Raw genomic sequence first — 17,473 nt, 5'->3', positions numbered from 1 at the left:
CAACTTTCAATTTTATTGGCCTTCAAGTGAATTTTCTTTTTCAAATCCAATGTCATTTTACCACTCTATTACAATTATTTAATTTCCCTCACTCTCAAAAGAATAACAATGAATTTCACTGCAAAAGGAGCCCGAACTATAGGGTTGAGACCAGTTTTATTGCCTACCATCTGGTCTTTCAGGGTCTCCTTACAATTTTAGTTGTGTTACATTTTGTGTTAGTTTGGATAAATTCTTTGTTAAAGAACTCTCACTTCTAACTTTAACTAGATGATCACATTTTCGTCTTTTCTTTACTTGCCATGAGTCACAAGAGAAAAAAAAGCCAAACGTTCTGTAAAAACACAATTGTACTGTAGATAATGAAAGAGTCAGAGGCTTCCTGTGGCTTGTGACAAATTAAAACGTGGTGGGGTTTCTGGTGAGGAGACCAGCAATGCTGCTTTAGTCAGAGAGCATGATTCATTCACTGTTCTTTGGAATAGTTCGGTCACTTTGCCACCCATGTTCCATACTAAACTTCTGGTGCCGAGGCTAATTAATTATCATTGGCAATGAAATATCCCATTGTAACTACCACAAGCAATAGAGTATAAAAATGCAGTAATGGAGTGCCAGTACTTGGGATTCTCTCTCTCTCTCTCTCTCTCTCTCTCTCTCTCTCTCTTTCTCTCTCTGTCCCCCTGTCTCCTTCCCTCCCTCCTCCCCCTCTCAAAATAAATAAATAAACATTAAAAGAAACCAAAACACATGACCTCTTAAAGGTTGGCCAGCACCAGTCTCATTGCACAAAGGGATAAGTAAACATGACGTTTTTCACATAAAGGGCCTTGATAATATCCTGATTCCAAGCCATTAAAAAGTTATAGACCATTATGTTGTAAACTGTTTTAAGTAGGCTCCACACCCAGCATGGAGCCCAACATGGGGCTTGAACTCAGGACCCTGAGATCAAGACCTGAGCTGACATCAAGAGTCAATGCTTAACCAACTGAGCCACCCTGTCACCTCTGTTACAAACAATTTTAAATATAGTAATAGTTGCTGTGCTATAAAATAGTTGTAAAAGAAATTCCCATGGTCAAATAAATTTAGGAAACTCTACTTGATAAATTCCTTCTTTAAAGATATTTGCAATATATATCTGCCTATGAAAGGCTCCGGTATGCCCTGAAGTAATGAATCTTGCTTTTAGCTCTTCAATTTAAAATATCCCAAGTTTTTAAAATCTTTTTTATTTTTATTTAAATTTTTATTTAATGTTTATTTATTTTTGAGAGAGAGAGAGAGAGAGAGAGAGAGAGAGAGAATATGAGCAAAGGAGGGGCAGAGAGAGAGGGAGACACAGAATCTAAAGCAGACTCCAGGCTCTGACTTGTCAACACAGAGCCTGATGTGGGGCTCAAACTCATAAACGGTGAGATCATGACCTGAGTCGAAGTCAGACGCTTAACCAACTGAGTCACCCAGGCACCCCTAAAATATCCCAAGTTTTGTAAGCCCAGAGCTCCCTTATCAAAGAATACTTAATATGGTCTTATACAATGTCCTTATTCCTTATATCTCAATAAGGAACATGCTGTCAGAGCATCATAAACTCTTGGATTTGGAAGGGATCCTAGGGGTTTTATTCTGTTCTTTTTCAATAAAGGAATCTTTTCTCTCCCTTTACTAATAAGTATCTGTCCAATCTCCAGTCACTTACCCCCGGTGGTGAATTTATTCCTATGCGAAGCATTCACTACCTCAGAGAAAGCTTAATTTTTAGAAAAGCTTTCCTTTTATTGACCAGAAGTCAGAACTTCAATCATGGCATATTCTGATTGTGCCATCAAATTATTCCATCCAGTGCTACAGACCCAGTTCCCTGAAGAAACCGAATCTCTTCCACTTGAGTCATTTAAACTGTGAAGGATGCCATCTTCTCAAGTTTCTTTTTCTTTTTAGATTAAACATCTTTGCTTATTTCAACCACATCTGTCACAGGTTCACCAATTGTTGCCCACCATTCAAACCCTAGCTTGGTGGGGTCCCATATGCAATTTGGCACTGACCTAAGCAAGTGGCTTCAGGCATGGTTTATCTAGAGGACAGTGGGAGACTACCACCTTCCTCATCCTGGAACTCTACTTCTTTTTTTTTTTTTTTTTAACATTTCATTTAATTTATTTTTTAAATTTACATCCAAGTGAGTTAGCATATAGTGCAACAATGATTTCCTTAATGCCCCTTATCCGTTTAGCCCATCCCTCCCCACAACCCCTTCAGTAACCTTCTGTTTGTGCGACTCCACTTCTTTTAGACCCATTCCTTTTTTTTGAACGCTAAGTTTCTCTTGATGCATTGTTGAGCCTGCCAAGTACAACCTAACATTCTATGCCTTTTTTCACAAGTACAATTTAGCCATGTATGAAACATACCTGTCTTGTAGACTCAAACTGTGACCGTCCTATACTTGGACATAAGAGGACCTCATAATCATCCTTGTTAACAATTTGCCCTTTTTGGAGATGGCTCGCTGTTCCAGGCTGTCAAATCGTCCTGTATTCTGATTCTGTTACTACACACATTTATTCTACTGAACTCCATGGATGGACTGGGCCATGAGTCAGGGAAGACATACCTCTTCTCTAACCAGGAGAGCAGAGCACTGTAAGGGGACGCCCATCATCTTGTGTGGGTTCCATGTCACAGAGTTGGCCCTAAAGGAAAGAAATGAAGTTAAGAGGGTGGCACCCATGACAGACTCAGACTACAAGGTCCTGTGCTGGGACAATAGAGCTTCAGTGTTCTTAGCACTGTTTCTCAGACTCCCAGATGACACTAACTTTATAAAACAAGAAGTGGGCTCTTAAATCTACAACATTTTCTTTGTCTACAAAGAGAATAGGCGAGGGTCGGCATCTTCACGCGGTGCCCCCTTAGCTTCCATGCAGTAATTCAGCCAGCCTCCCTGTGATCCCCTTTGAGGGACTGGGATCATCCAGTCCAGGGTCCTGCCTTTGGCCATCAAGGAGCAGAGCACCATGCAGGTGAAGCGCTGTCCTTGTGTGCCTCCGTTGTTCACGTTTCTGACACTATCACAGTGTCTCATTTCACTGCTTAATTTTGTTCTCACTCAGCTTCTCCTTCTTCCTCTTCAATTGATCATGACGTTTCTCCCAAGTTTCCTTTCACAACAGCTTCTAGCTCATCCATTTCCATCTCTTCTCTAACCCACAGACATCCTTCTGGACCACAGGTGGGATATGCTATAGCCCCTATAGCAGTTTTCAATCTATTTTGTCCTGACACACTTGAGAAATACAATGCTCTCCCATCAGCGATTGCCAGGTATTTATGCTATCTGAAAAGTCTAAAGCATAGTTCTGGGTCAGATGATGATAATAATGATAATAAATAATAATAATAATGCCCTCAAGGGTGAGCCCAGGCCACGTGTTCAGTCTTGTGTTCTTTCACTTTTCCATACCCATTTTCATCACAACAGACTATTTTATTTTCATTCTCAGAAAACTCTATACTCACACTCCTGGGTCTCCTTAATACCATTTCCTCTTTCTGGAATGTCATCTCTCTTTGCTTCACTTGGTTAAATCTTACTTATTCTCTAAGGCTCAGATCAAGTGTTATTATCTCTGCAGCCTTCTTCAAGTTCATTCAACTTCTCTCCCTCACTCTCTCTGGACTACTCACCTAGCTCCTCCCCCAGCTCCAGGGAAAGCAGCAGTTCCCTCCATGAATGAGCTCCCATTGCAAGGTGAGCCTCTGTGCATGTCTTCCGAGAGCCTGAGGGATCCTTGGGGCGGAGAATCATGAGTGTGACCCCAGTATGAAGAGACTCACAGCAGGAGGGAAAGGAGAACAGCCATGGCAGCTGCCTCCGTAGTGTGGGAAATTATTTCCCCTCCTCTGAGGGAACAAAAGACTTGGGTTCACCCTCCTCTCAGCTCTCAAGGTGCAAGAACACTGGGAAGAAATGAGAAGCTGGGACAGTCTCATTCGTTTACCTGATGAATGGTGGGCGTCAGCCGGCCAGTCGGAGAACGCCTACTGGCCTGGGGATCTCATCTGAATCAGTGAATAGGCCCAGCTCATCTTCTGATACATGGTAAACATTAAATAAGGTTGGCTTTTGCTATCAGTTTCAATTCTATCATTTCCATGCTTGCTGACATGAAGCATATATACATACTGCTTCTATAATATTCTACAGCTATATGACTAATCCTGATGAAACTCAGCTTTGTTAATAATGACACCTGATGGAGAAGACAATAGCTGTTCTCCATTTCTCTGACTGGAGGTGTTTGTTTCTATGCAGTGGCCAACTTGTCTTTTTAGAGTAGAAGCTGCTGAGGTTCACAACTGCCTGTCACTGAGTCTCCTGTCTTTCCTCTCTCTCAGCGGGGCTGCCTCACAAACATGGCAAAAAGCTGCACACAGTGATTCAGTGATGTGCCGTTAGTTTATTTGAGAAATGTTGGCAATTTATGAAAAACAGCCTCAGGTTCATTTCAAAGTGTTTGCTGTGAGACTCAGTTATGTGGCTTCTGTGATTTACTTTAAGTTAGAAAAAATGAATCCCTTAGGGCTGTCTTAAGACATATCCTTGTGCCCTCATTTGCGCCTCAAACTCAGAAGACCCCACACGAACTCATTAACTTACCCCCTCCTCATCCTTCTAGATCTATCCTTTCTTGTGTGTTCTGTGCCTCAGTGCCTCACACTGTCTTCCTCCCACACATCCAGCTCTCAAACCTCAGTGTTTTAGTATCATTTTCTTTTTCCTGCTCTCATGACATCACCCCTTGCAGCTTTATTTAAATAATAGTAATAATAATAATCATAATCTCTGTATAAAGTGTTTTATTCTTTAGTCCTCCGTGCTAGATTTTGTTGTAATTTTTAAGGAAGATGTTTCAAGATGCCAGCTTGGTCAAAGATATCTACAAAAAAAATGTCCCCCATACCTTTTGACATATTATGCAAGACTGTAAAATCTGCCAAGGTGGAAAGTCTCTAGAATTTCTTAAAGTATTGGAAAGTAAGGCAAAAGGAAGTATTACGTACAGATAGTGTTTAAGCATTCTGTAATGTACAATGCTCTTCGTGTAATTATATATATATATATATATATATATATATATATATATATGTATGTATATATACATACACACACACACATACACACACACACACACACACATACAATGTTTCAGAAGCAAGGGAGGTAAACAGAAGTCCTTGTTCTTTAAATTACACTTGGTCCTGGGGCGCCTGGGTGGCTCAGTCGGTTAAGTATCTGACTCTTAATCTCAGGTTAGGTCATGATCTCACAGTTTGTGAATTCAAGCCCTGCATCTGGTTCTGTGCTGATGGCACAGGGCCTGCTTAGGGTTCTGTCTCTCCCTCTTTCTTTGCCCCTCTCCTACTTGCTCTCGAAAGAAAGAAAGAAAGAAAGAAAGAAAGAAAGAAAGAAAGAAAAAAAGAATGCAGGAAGGAAAAAGAAAGTTTAAAGAAATAAGAACCAAAAACTTAAAGAAAAAATCACACTTGGTCCCATAGACGAGCAAGTCTCTGTGAATAGTTTGTCCTTTTTGGTGGAAGCGACACTCCTGGGTTCATCCCCTCATTTCCCTCCCTGCTGCTACTGCCCCAGTTTGCACCCTTAGCTTCTCTTACCTCCGCTACCACTTCTCACCTGGACATTCCCAAAAGCTCAATGGTTTCCATCTCCTCCCAAATCCAGAGCTGTCTTTCCAAATGGCAGGTGAGATAATCCGCCTCGTCTCCTCAAACCCCTCCATGGGTTTCATTTTTGAAAGCCACAGTAGGGGCTTTCATTTTTGTGCCCCCAACCTTTGAAATCCAAGGCTCTCCATGTGAAATAGTGGCTCCTACAGCAGTGATTCTCAGCTCGGGGATTTCTGTTGATCCTGACATGGCCCAGGAGGCAAGTTCTCCACCGAGACTCCCTGGGCAGGACTTGTGGACACTCCACGAGCTTACTAGTCACTTCCATGAGTCCAAGACTCCAACCAAACTTATCTGGACTTCCTCCAAGGACTCTTTCCAACCTCCATGTCCTAGCTAGCTCTTCACCTTGAATGCCCTTCTTCCACTTCCATCTCATGAAGCGCCAATGCCCACCCCTGTGCAAAGCCTTCCTTTAATAACCCTGTTGAGTAGGAATCATTCCTTTCTCTGTGCTTGCCAAGCAGCTCGCTTGTCTGTCTCTTGAGCCTTTACTTCCTCTGCCTTGAATTTTAATCCATTATTGACTGTCACTCTTCCCTACTAGATTCTAAACCCTTTGAAAACAGGCTTCACACCACATTGGTCTTTGTTCTCTCCCTGTGCCTTGCATATGGCAGAGGTTTAGTAGCTACTGAATTGAGTTTCTAAATAGCTCTCGGGGCAGGGGTGAGGGCGATAATTGGTGATATGGTAGAAGGCATGCCAGGACCTCCAGCTGGGCTGGAAAACCTGGAGAGTGGGCCACCACAAAGGGTTATCACAGGTAAGCAGCAACCTGCTGTGGGGAGGGATTAAAGGAGTCAGTTTACATCACACAGAAGCATACTTTGGAGTATTAGGGCTTTTGGCAAGCCCTCTCAGCTATGACATCTCTAGAAAATTTGACAGTGTTAGTGAGGAAGAAGTTTGCTTTCTGAGAATTTGGTAGGCACTCCAAGGGAAGCCAGGCAGGCTCTGGTTACACGTGCCATTTTGTTATAAGGATGTCATAGGGGACCCTGTGACCACTGGGGAACCTCTTGATCTGGGGACAAGAATTGTCCATGGATTTCCTCCACTTTAGAGTGAATCTTTGAGAAAATGTATACTCCCAAGTGAGGCAAATTTCTTTCTTCAACTTAAACCCATACACATTATGCCCAGGGCTTTCCACTGGCCCTACAACCTTATTTGCCAAAGATAGTGTGCCTTTTGCTAATAAGTCAGCAAGATGGATGCTCTCAGGTAGACAGGTGGCAGTCCCTCATTTTTTGGGACTTCATATTTCGCTATCCCACTTAGTAGATTTAGTTATAATACCGTTTCAAGAACTATGGCCATTGGAACAGACTCTATGTTCCACAGTGAATGTTCTAAGCTTTGCTCTCAAATAATAGTCTTTAGTACAAAAGTGTGTGGGTGTTTATTTTTCCCAGGTTCAGGGTAAGTAATTTAGTGAGCTTTTAAGTCATCATTGGCGGAGGACGCTCCGTGACTCTCAGCACTTGGGAGTCCCAGGTGTATTAAAGGTACAATAATAGACGCTTACTTTTTGTGCTAGAGAGAAAGAAACTCAAAGAAGAGAGAAGTACTGTGTACAGGCCACCTCTCTCAAAAGCACGAGAATTTTGTTCTTGTTTTGATCATCTGAGCAGGCACCTTCCAAGCTGTTCTTTTCTTTTTTTTTTTTTTTTTTTTTTTTTGCATTGTCTCTCCCTGCTTAGTGCATTGCCTCCTCCTTACGCGTCTGGTTTCATTCAGATCTTCACGGGGAAAAAAGAAATTGGGCATGGGAGAAGCACCTGAGGACTAGAGGCAGAGGCCAAGACCGGCTCACTCTGGGAGGGGGCTATGCCTGCCTTCAGCCTCCCTACCTAAATGGGTACCAGTGATCAGAGAGCATAAGCAGTTCTACAGTTGGGCACTGACCCCAGCCAGCAGACTCAGGGACAGCTATCCCGCTGACCTGAGCCTCAGCCGGTCTATCTCGAGTCTTCCATGAATCAGGCAATGTGCCCCTGACTCTGCCTTGGTACCCCCACCCCTCTTTCTACATTCACGGGCTCTCTGCGTGTGAATGGGCCTGGGTATTGCAGAGCATGCCTCACGCATTCATTCTGGTCTGGCTGCCTGCACGACCAGTGCTGACAGACGCTCCCACACTCCACTGGCCTCTCTCCTCGTCCCAGAATAGAAGTTGTGCCAAGACGTCTAGGGGCAGAGCCAGTGGGAAGCTCTTTCTGGGCAGCATCTGGCTACCTGGCAGGGCATGGGGGGCACTTGGCCTCGGATGAACTCAGGCTCTCTCAGCTGCCTGAGTGTCAGAGCTAACCATTGCTGCTGACCTGCCATGGTGTAATGGGAGAACTGGGAACGTTGAGCTTCCTTTGCACATGGTCAGCAAAGCCTGGGGCTGATTTTGCATTCTATAATTTCTTTTCCTTTCTCTTCAGACCTGCATATGTTTTATGCTAATCAAATATAACCTCCTTTGCTTTTCTCAACCATCTACTGCTTAGTCTTTGGGGAAGAAAGAAAAGGTACTCTGCTGCATCAATCAGAACTATGTAAAAAAAAATTATCATGGAATTATAACCATGAGATGATGTTATCACAAGTATGTCTTGCTTTCAGTGGGTTGTATCAAACCCCAGACCCATGCTTGCAACACTAATAAACTATAAGGGTGCAAATTTACTTATTGGTTTCCTTAAGGCGGTCAATATTATCCTTTTATGGAGCATGAAAGCTACAGATCCTCTCCCTGGAAAACTATGACCTGCTAAGAGGTTTTAAACAACTTTGGTAGTTGGTTCAGAGATTCTAGGAAGGTCAGTCCTGAGTCCTCTGGCCAACCACGGACTGCAGTTAGGAATCTCTATTGGAGAAACATTCCGCTTGGGCCACTTGATATGGGAATTTGATTTCTTTTTGTTGTTTACACATAATACACATGTGTCAATGACCACACAGGCAAGGCACACAAACAGTACAGAAATGGGCTCACCTGTGTTCTAAGAGTTCTTAGAAATTGTGTGCAATTTGCTTTTATATTTAGCTTTCATGCTTTACGTAGTTAACAAGAAAAATGGGCATACCTCTCCACGCCACTCAGTTTCCACTTGTGTTTCCGGGACATCAGTAATCCCCCACCCCAAGCTGCCTGCAAAAGGAAGATCATACAAGGAAAAAGGTAGTGGGTTTTCATTGCCTAGATTTCTAAAGTTTGGTGTCTTCCAGAACAGTGAAAGTCTTGTGGGGTGAAAGTGATCTCTTCAACCCCAGGCAATTTAGGTGGTTGGCCACCTTATTCTGGTACTAGACTTGCAAAGGTTAAATTGGGGGCTGTTCTAAGGTTTTAGGTTCCACACTACATTTATACAAGTGGAAGGAGACAAATTGGGGGGCACATTTCTTGTCTGCATAAGAAAAAAGATCCTTTCCCCAACTTATCACCACCACTAATAGTGCTAATGAAACTCATGATCTCAAAATGAGAAACCCTATTGTCTCCCCAGTTGGCATTACAGAGGATGAGCTAGGTACCCATTAGGCTGCTTCTGAGTTGTAAGGAAAACTCCTTTGACGAGTCTGGATAATTCCAGAGGAAATAAGCAGCTTCATGATCCTATTTTACTAATGTGTACTTTTGGATAAGATAATTTCTCTACCCAAAAAAGAAAGAAACAAGCAGGAAGAATGTGTACCAGTCAATTCCCTGAGCGATAGGAACATGCTTTTTAAAAATTTGTACTCAAGTTTGAAGATTTGAATTAGTGTACTGATGTAGTGATCTCTTTTAAAAAAATGTCAAGATGGAGATTCATTGGAAAATGTTGACATTCTTTGTGGGTAAAAATAATCCTGGGATAATTTTAAGGAAAAAAACCCCCACCTATTAGGGTATAATTGCTTTATTTACTTATTTTTTAGTTTGTTATAATTTCAGGATGAAAAATTATCCAATTTTCCAAATGGGTACTATTTTAAGAATTTTTCTAATCTAATTATAAAAGTATAAACATTTAAGATAATACGAGTCAGTGCTAAATTTGATATGTTTCAAAGAAAGCAAATACGATTAGTTAAGAAATCTCTCTATTTTAAGTAGAAATCCTGGAGGGGAGACAGCAGCATCCGCTGGTTTAGGACACACAGACATTGTTATTTTTAATGTTGTCAGGTTAATCCTCTTCCTGAATCAGCTAGCAAGGTTTAACAGGCTCTCCAGTTCTGAGACCCAGGTCATAATGCTACTGGAATTGTTCAACCTTTTCTTAGTGTCTTCATTTCTAAAACGGATGGGGTCATTGGTAGCCTAAGAAACAACTCACACTGTGAATCAGGGAAGGAAAAGAAGACTGATACCCGCCATGCAGGATAACACTGGGATAGTGGAAATTTACCTGGTTCAGCCTTAGTTAGTAATAATGGATTAGTAACAAACATTTTGCAGGTAACAGCTGATCTTTGAGCCAGACTTTGATTTACAGTGGTTGAAGTTTAAATCTTTTCATTTTGTCCATGGAAAAGTTGACATTTTTTCATTTGAAAATGCTTTGGTGGGCACATCTTCATTTTAGTGTGCCCAGGCCTGGAGTCCAAACATTTCAAATATGAAGTGTCTTCTTAAGTGACCCAGTTAAGAAATTGGAAATTGGTGTCCCATATCTCCTAGCAAGCTGTCAAGTCTGCTTTCCTCTCCAAATATACAAATACCTGACTTGAGTTTGAGTTTTGTATCCTTTGGGTTTCCCATGGAAACGTAACTCCTTTATGCCTTTTTGATCATTCTCACGGGGAAGTACAATCTTCATGTGTGTGACTGTGTATGTATGTAGGCTGCATTCCTCCGTGGATGTTATGGGCCAATGAACCGAGAGCTAAGTGCTCAGCTTGGATACTGGTCATAGAAATGAGAATATTATCATGTTGGGAACATTAACGCATCATCAGCCTCCAACTTCCTCTAGTCAACATTGTGTGCTATGTGCGTTGTGTGCTGCTTTGTCTCTGCAATCTTAAAATCTTAAATATCCCTATTCTAAAAAGAAGCTCCCAAAGGAAAAAAAAAAAGAGAAAAGACAGACTTCATTCCACGAGCCCCAAATGAATAAACATGCAAGGGCATTTTAGTGGCAGTTCCTATGGGATACTTACATCCACATGCATCCAGATCTTGTACTTTTTGCAAATGTCAGCGACCGCCAAGAGGGGGTCAAATGCTCCATACACAGTGGTCCCAGCTGTGGCACTCACAAGGAAAGGAACAAATCCCTATGCAAACGAGAAAGCCCCAAATAAGGTCAAATAGGGCTTTGAGAATTTTTTCAAACAGCTGATGAAAACAGTAGAAATTCTCCCCCATCATCTGCAGTTTTGGAAACATCAGCAGGATCATCGACACCTTGGAGCCTGGAAGTACGTTCACTCTCCAGGATCTGAGTTCTCCAGGCCATTCTCTTGGACCTGTCAGTCAGTCTCATGAGAACAGACACTCTGGTTCTCAGAAGAGGCTGCACTGGACCCATAGGTGAGGAAGCTTTGTGGTGCCCACAAGCCATTTATTTATTCCAGGTAGATTCCCCCCCCCCCCCCCCTTGGCCCACTCTCTGGTCTTCCTTTTCTGTAACAGTCCTTTAGAGTGAGCAGACAAAAGAACAAAGAGAAGGAAATCTGACCGGCCCATTATTCCTAGTTGGAAAATCTTCAGATATAAATTTATTTGGTGTCTTGGGTGGGATGGGTTCGTGTGAGACTGTATAATAAGCCATGACTATATATATAAGTCTTATATATATAATACTATATAATAAGCAGTCCTCTGGCCCTGGTTAAGTGAAAATTGCTGGAAGAAGGTAGAAGAATGTCTCAAACAGGGTGTGAACATAGCGGGAGATGTGACAGGATGTTACAGAGTCTGTCTTTAGGTGGCAGCAAAGGTTTAATCTTATGGTTTGTGCTACCAGGAGTAGTTCCACTTCAGAAACAAGGGGAACCTTCTGGCCACTGTGTAGGAAATAAAAAAGGCATATGAAGAGGAATAATTTTTCCTGAGTTGATAATAATAAAATGTATGTTTTCTGTTGAACTAGGAACTGTAGGTTATATCCACTAAAAGTTACATTTAGGGGTGCCTGGGTGGCTAGGTCGGTTGAGCATCCAGCTCTTGATTTTGGTTCAGGTCATGATCCCAGAGATGTAGGATTGAGCCCCACGTCGGGCTCTGTGCTGAGCATGGAACCTGTTCAAGATTCTCTCTCTCCCTCTTCCTCTGCCCCTCCCCTCCTCATGCTCTCACTCTCTCTCTCAAAAAAAAAAAAAAAAAAAAAAAAAAAGAAAGAAAAAAAAAGTTACATTTAAGGGAGTTCTACAAACAAGCTCTCTGGTTTGCAAACCATCCAGAGATGTAAATGACTTTCTAGGTCTCCAGAACTTGCTCCTTCTAAGACTTCTAAATTGTTTCCTAAAAAATAAGATGCTTAGAGAGCCAATCGTATCCATATTTGTAGGCAGGAAAAATGGGCCTGTTTCAAGTACCCATACAACGGTAACTCATTCTGCGTTAACATTGTGATGTTTTCCACTTGTGAAAATGATCTTTCAAATGTATGTCTGTTTAATGTCAACCCTCAGCACAGAGAAAGACAAATGCTTTAGAAATTCTTACAGCATCACTATGTGCATTACCACAGTGTATATTATTTAAAGAGCAACTTAGACCTTTCCAAAGCAGAGTCTACAACTCAGAGTCATAAACAGTGACTGAATGCAAAATCCCACATTCTCAGTAAGGCTTGAAGGTTGAGAATTGAGTCCTCTTTTTAAAACAAAGCCACAGTGTGTTCTCCATTGGATGAAAATAGAAATATGTACCCTTGGTTTGTTAACTCTCTACAAAAACTTACTTTCTGTTTGGCTTCAAGGATCCTTCTTTCAAGATCAGATGGGATCATTTTCCCTCTGAAAGGAAAAATAAATACATTGTAGGTTTGCTTCGAATACGTTACTTTGTTGCCCTTACAAGGAGCCACATCAGGGTAAAAAGTTCAACCCTCTCGCCGTCCGTGAGTTCCAGCCCCGCGTCAGGCTCTGTGCGGACAGGTCAGAGCCTGGAGCCTGTTTCGGATTCTGTGTCTCCCTCTCTCTGACCCTCTCCCGTTCATGCTCTGTCTCTCTCTGTCTCAAAAATAAATAAACGTTTAAAAAAAAATTAAAAAAAAAACCAACAAACTCTGTGGCTAATTTCCAGGCAGAAAGGCATTTCCTCCCTGAATGATGCAAGACTGTGATTTCTGACACATTTAGGAGAGTCCTGACCACATGTCCCTCCACTCTGCACAGAACGTGCTTTTTAGGCCATCCTCTTAACTCAGCTGAAACAAGCCTGTTTCAATGCAAGACAGTTGGCAATGAAAAGAGAGTGCAGAAAAAAGATTTGCACTCCCAGTCTTTAAATGAATGGAACTGCAATTTCGTATATAGATGACATGCCAAGAAGAGAAAATCCATTATGAAACAACTGAATGAAAATATTAAGAAAGCTACCTAATTACGTGCTGAAAGCATAAAGCAAGCCAAGAAAACATGGGCTCAAATTTCAAACGTTTAGATACGTGGGCTCTGGAAAAAGAAACATCCTTTCATCCCTGAAATGTTTCTTTCCTAAAATAAAAACAAAGATAGTGCTTTGCTAATTATAAAACTCCATCATTATAGGAGGCGTCTTGGGTGGCTCAGTTTGTTGAGTGTCCAACTCTTAGTTTTGGTTCAGGCCATGATCTCATGGCTCATGAGTTCGAGCCCCACATGGGGCTCTGCACTGAGAGTGCAGTGCAGATTTCTCTCTCCCTTTCTCTCTCTGCCCCTCCCTGGCTTGCTCTCTAAACAAACAAACAAACAAACAAACATTAAAAAAAATTAAAAATACATTATTATAATAATCAAAGGAGTTGATTTCCACAAGAAGCTAGATGTAGCTAGATGTGTAATTCTTAGTCAAGTTGCCTAATTTCTCGGTGCCTATTATTATCATCCCTGGAACATAGTGATAATAATATTACTTATGGAGTGATGAGGTTTAAATAAATTAATACATACAAAAGTATTTTAAAAGTGCTTGACATGTGGGAAGCACTCCGTAAGTGTTAATTTGTATTGTTGAGCTTGTAATGCACTGTGACATGTATATCCCGAGTCTTTGGGGAAAAAAATAGGGAAAGGACAGAGTAGTTGCATGGTGACAGAGGCAGAAAAATATTCTTTAAACCAAAATACCTCTCTTGAGGTTGCTAAACTGGATAAACTTCTCACATCAGGATCATCGATCTAGGGTGTTAAAAGGCAATTTGAAAAATAAATTATGGGCAGGAGGTTGTCACAATAAATGGCTGGGAGATGCTGCTGGCATTTAGGGACCAGTGAGCAGGGTTTGGTATTTGTCACTAGTTCAATAATTTATTTGTGGCTGTTCCTGTGACTTTAGGTATAGAGCAAACATTGAGCTACTTTATTACGTCTTCTAAGCTTTACATATTGAAATGTATTATTAGAAGTTACTTTTCTAACACCCATTTGAGAAAAATATGTTACTTTTCTTTAAATTTATTTTATTTATTTTTATTTTTTTACATTTATTTATTTTTGATAGAGAGAGACAGAGCACAAGTCGGGGAGGGGCAGAGAGAGAAGGAGACACAGAATCCGAAGCAGGCTCCAGGCTCCGAGCTGTCAGCACAGAGCCTGATGAGGGGCTCAAACTCACAAACTGCCAGATCATGACCAGAGCTGAAGTCGGACGCCTAACTGAGTCACCCAGGCACCCCTTTTCTTTAAATTTTTTTAATGTTTATTTATTTATTTATTTATTTATTTATTTATTATTATTTTTTTAATTTTTTTTAATGTTTTTATTTATTTTTGAGACAGAGAGAGACGGAGCATGAGCAGGGGAGGGGGAGAGAGAGAGGGAGACACAGAATCCGAAGCAGGCTCCAGGCTCTGAGCTGTCAGCACAGAGCCCGACGCGGGGCTCGAACTCACAGACCGTGAGATTATGACCTGAGCCGAAGTCGGACACTCAACCGACTGAGCCACCCAGGCGCCCCTGTTTATTTATTTTTGAGAGAGAGAGAGACAGAGGGCAAATGGGCAAGGGGCAGAGAGTGAGACACAGAATCTGAAGCAGGCTCCAGGCTCTGAGCTGTCAGCACAGAGACTGATGTGGGGTTCAAACCCATGAACCGCGAGATCATGACCTGAGCTGAAGTCGGATGCTTAACAGACTGAGCCACCCAGCCTCAGTTAGAAAGTTACTTTTCTAATGGCCATTTTATAAAAATAATTTTGGCATTATATAGTAAGTAGGTAAGTTATATTTTCTGTGATTTTCATTTCATTTCATGAAGGAGATGTCACAAAATAGTTGGAATATAAAACAGATATTAGGCCTGAAAGCATTAAGAACCACTGATTTATGTGAAGCTGTTTTCCAAAGGAAGGCAGTTAAAATGCAATTATCTGGAAATGGTAATGGACAGGTTACCAATGGTCAGTCAGGCTGGGTTGGAACAAAGGAGAGTAAACGAACATCTGGTGCTGAGGGTATGATTCCAGCTCAGAGCAGCCTACCTCTGGGGAACTTCCGTGAGAGGGGGCTTCTGAAGGAAGGGCAGAGGGAACGGAAAGGCAGGGTGGTGGGTCTGGGAAGAGGAACTCGCTGCCTACATTTCTCCCTATGCTTCACAGCTTGGTCCCAGGGGCATCCCCCAAAGCAGTGATTTTCAGTCTCTCCTGGATCAGGCTATGCTCAAACACCTTGCTTCAGCACCGATATAAACAAAAGGTGCAGATTTCAGAAGAGATTCAGGTATTATATTCATCCTTTACATAAAATTTTCAGCCCATTAAAATTGCCATGGTATTTTTGTGGGTAAACACGGACACTGAGGGAGATTCTCAGAAACTGTTGCAAATCCCAAATTTTGCCAACCACCTCTGCTTTTGGAGAGTTTTGGGTAGACTAGTTTTACAGCTGCTATTTGCTCGTCTAATCACATCCGGATAGTTTTATTAAGCATGAGGCAGTAAGGTGTCACCAAGAAGTCACAGATTAGGGTACATTAAAATTACAAGGGGCTGGAGACCTGTTTCTAGTCTAATTGTCTCATTTTTCAAATGAGGAAGCAGGCCAAGAGAAGTGAAGTGAGGCCCAAGATCAAATGTGGGTAAAAAGTTGGTTGTTACTAGAAATAAAACACCGAGCTTCCTAGAAGGGCTGAACAGATAGGAAACAAGCCTATTTAGAAAGATTAGAGTCTTGAAAGATAAGATAAATCCTTGCAGATAATATCTGACTTTCATGGATCAGAGGTGTCTTTCAAGTCTGTCTGTTCTATTTCCCTATCAGGGAGCTTTGGGGCAGGCTTGTCAAATAATCAAGTTTAAGTGGAAAGCGGTGGGTGTGGCTCTTAACAAGGCAGGTTCCAGCCTTTCTTAGGCTCTGTGCTTAAGATAACCTGCTTTATCCACTTAGGAACCCAGAGGACACCTCCCCTACCCTCCCCACTACTGCTTCACACACTGCAGGTGGTGCTTTCTCTCACAAACAAACAAATAAACAAACATTTAAAAATAAAGAAATGGAGATTTTAGCCTAGTAGCATGTTCAAATAATTGTGTGACATACTAGCCAAGTACCGTTCATATGACCTATGGTTTTGAGCCATCATGGTTGTAGGGCAGGAGCAGAAGGGGCTCTAGACATGGATTGTGCATTCCTTGTCTGTCCATGTGCTGTGGGGTAAGAGAACATTGGGTGACAACTCGCAGGGTCCTCTGAGGAATAGAAGTGGTCTGGCCAGGATTGGCTTTTCCAGACAAGCATCTCGGTGCAGGGAGGCTTTGGACAGCAGCTGTTGCATTCTGTTTGTCTAGCCTAAAAGTCACTCCATAGTGGAGCACCTGGGTGGCTTAGTTGGTTAAGTGTCTGACTTTGGCTCAGGTCATGATCTCGCAGTTGGTGGGTTCGAGCCCTGCATTGGGCTCTGTCTGTGCTGACAGCTTGGAGCCTGGAGCCCGCTTTGGATTCTGTGTCTCCCTCTCTCACTACCCCTCCCCTGCTCACGCTCTGTCTCTCTCTCTCTCTCAAAAATAAACAAACATTAAAAAAAATTAAAAACAAATAAAAGTAGCTCCATAGCAAAAAGGTGTATCTTTAATGTTTACACCTTCCAGCCCTTAAGTGCACAATTATGTAGTGACTGATGCTTTGCAATGCTGCTCTCTGTTAGGTGTTAGCGTTTTAGAAAGGACTGGCATTTGAGTGCAGACTGTTGAACAGACGTCTGCTATGGATGTGGCTGCCTTGCACAGAGATTTCTGATTTTGCCACAGTCTGCAAAAATGTATGTAATGCTATAGGGTCAGATAACTTGACAGTTTCCTGGGCAAAATCCCACAATAGCAGCTAGCATTGCCACCAGGAAAATCTTCTCTTTGTGGGAAGAAGCTAAAGACACAAATTATACCACGTGTGGATTTTGGAGCCAGATCCATGGCTAACGTCCCATACGAAGGAGAAAAGCTATCTTACAGAAAGGAGCATGTTACTAGAGGGTTGATACCTCTAGGCAGGCATCCAAATGGTCACAAATCAGGTGCTTGAGTCACTGGTGACCCTGCTTGTTGGCCCTGATGAAACTGTAGTAATTCAACCAGCTTTTCTTAAGTGAGT

General features: G+C 42.0%; 1 protein-coding gene across 1 annotated transcript in view; it reads right to left on the bottom strand.

Annotated features, from left to right (window-relative positions):
• The window catches only part of GAD2 (glutamate decarboxylase 2), an 84,952-nt gene that overhangs the window by 20,275 nt on the left and 47,204 nt on the right, over nucleotides 1-17,473 (bottom strand). The window contains exons 9-12 of the mRNA XM_042948376.1: nucleotides 12,648-12,702; nucleotides 10,900-11,016; nucleotides 8,838-8,902; nucleotides 2,624-2,702 (exon numbers count right to left, since the gene is read on the bottom strand). Of these exons, the coding sequence (XP_042804310.1) occupies nucleotides 2,624-2,702; nucleotides 8,838-8,902; nucleotides 10,900-11,016; nucleotides 12,648-12,702 (316 nt within the window). The remainder of the gene's footprint in view (nucleotides 1-2,623; nucleotides 2,703-8,837; nucleotides 8,903-10,899; nucleotides 11,017-12,647; nucleotides 12,703-17,473) is intronic.

This window comes from Panthera leo, chromosome B4, assembly GCF_018350215.1.
Source record: "Panthera leo isolate Ple1 chromosome B4, P.leo_Ple1_pat1.1, whole genome shotgun sequence".
In the NCBI taxonomy this organism is placed as follows: domain Eukaryota; kingdom Metazoa; phylum Chordata; class Mammalia; order Carnivora; family Felidae; genus Panthera; species Panthera leo.
The sequence above is the reverse complement of the archived record's forward strand: the minus strand, read 5'-3'. Positions and strand labels throughout refer to the sequence as shown.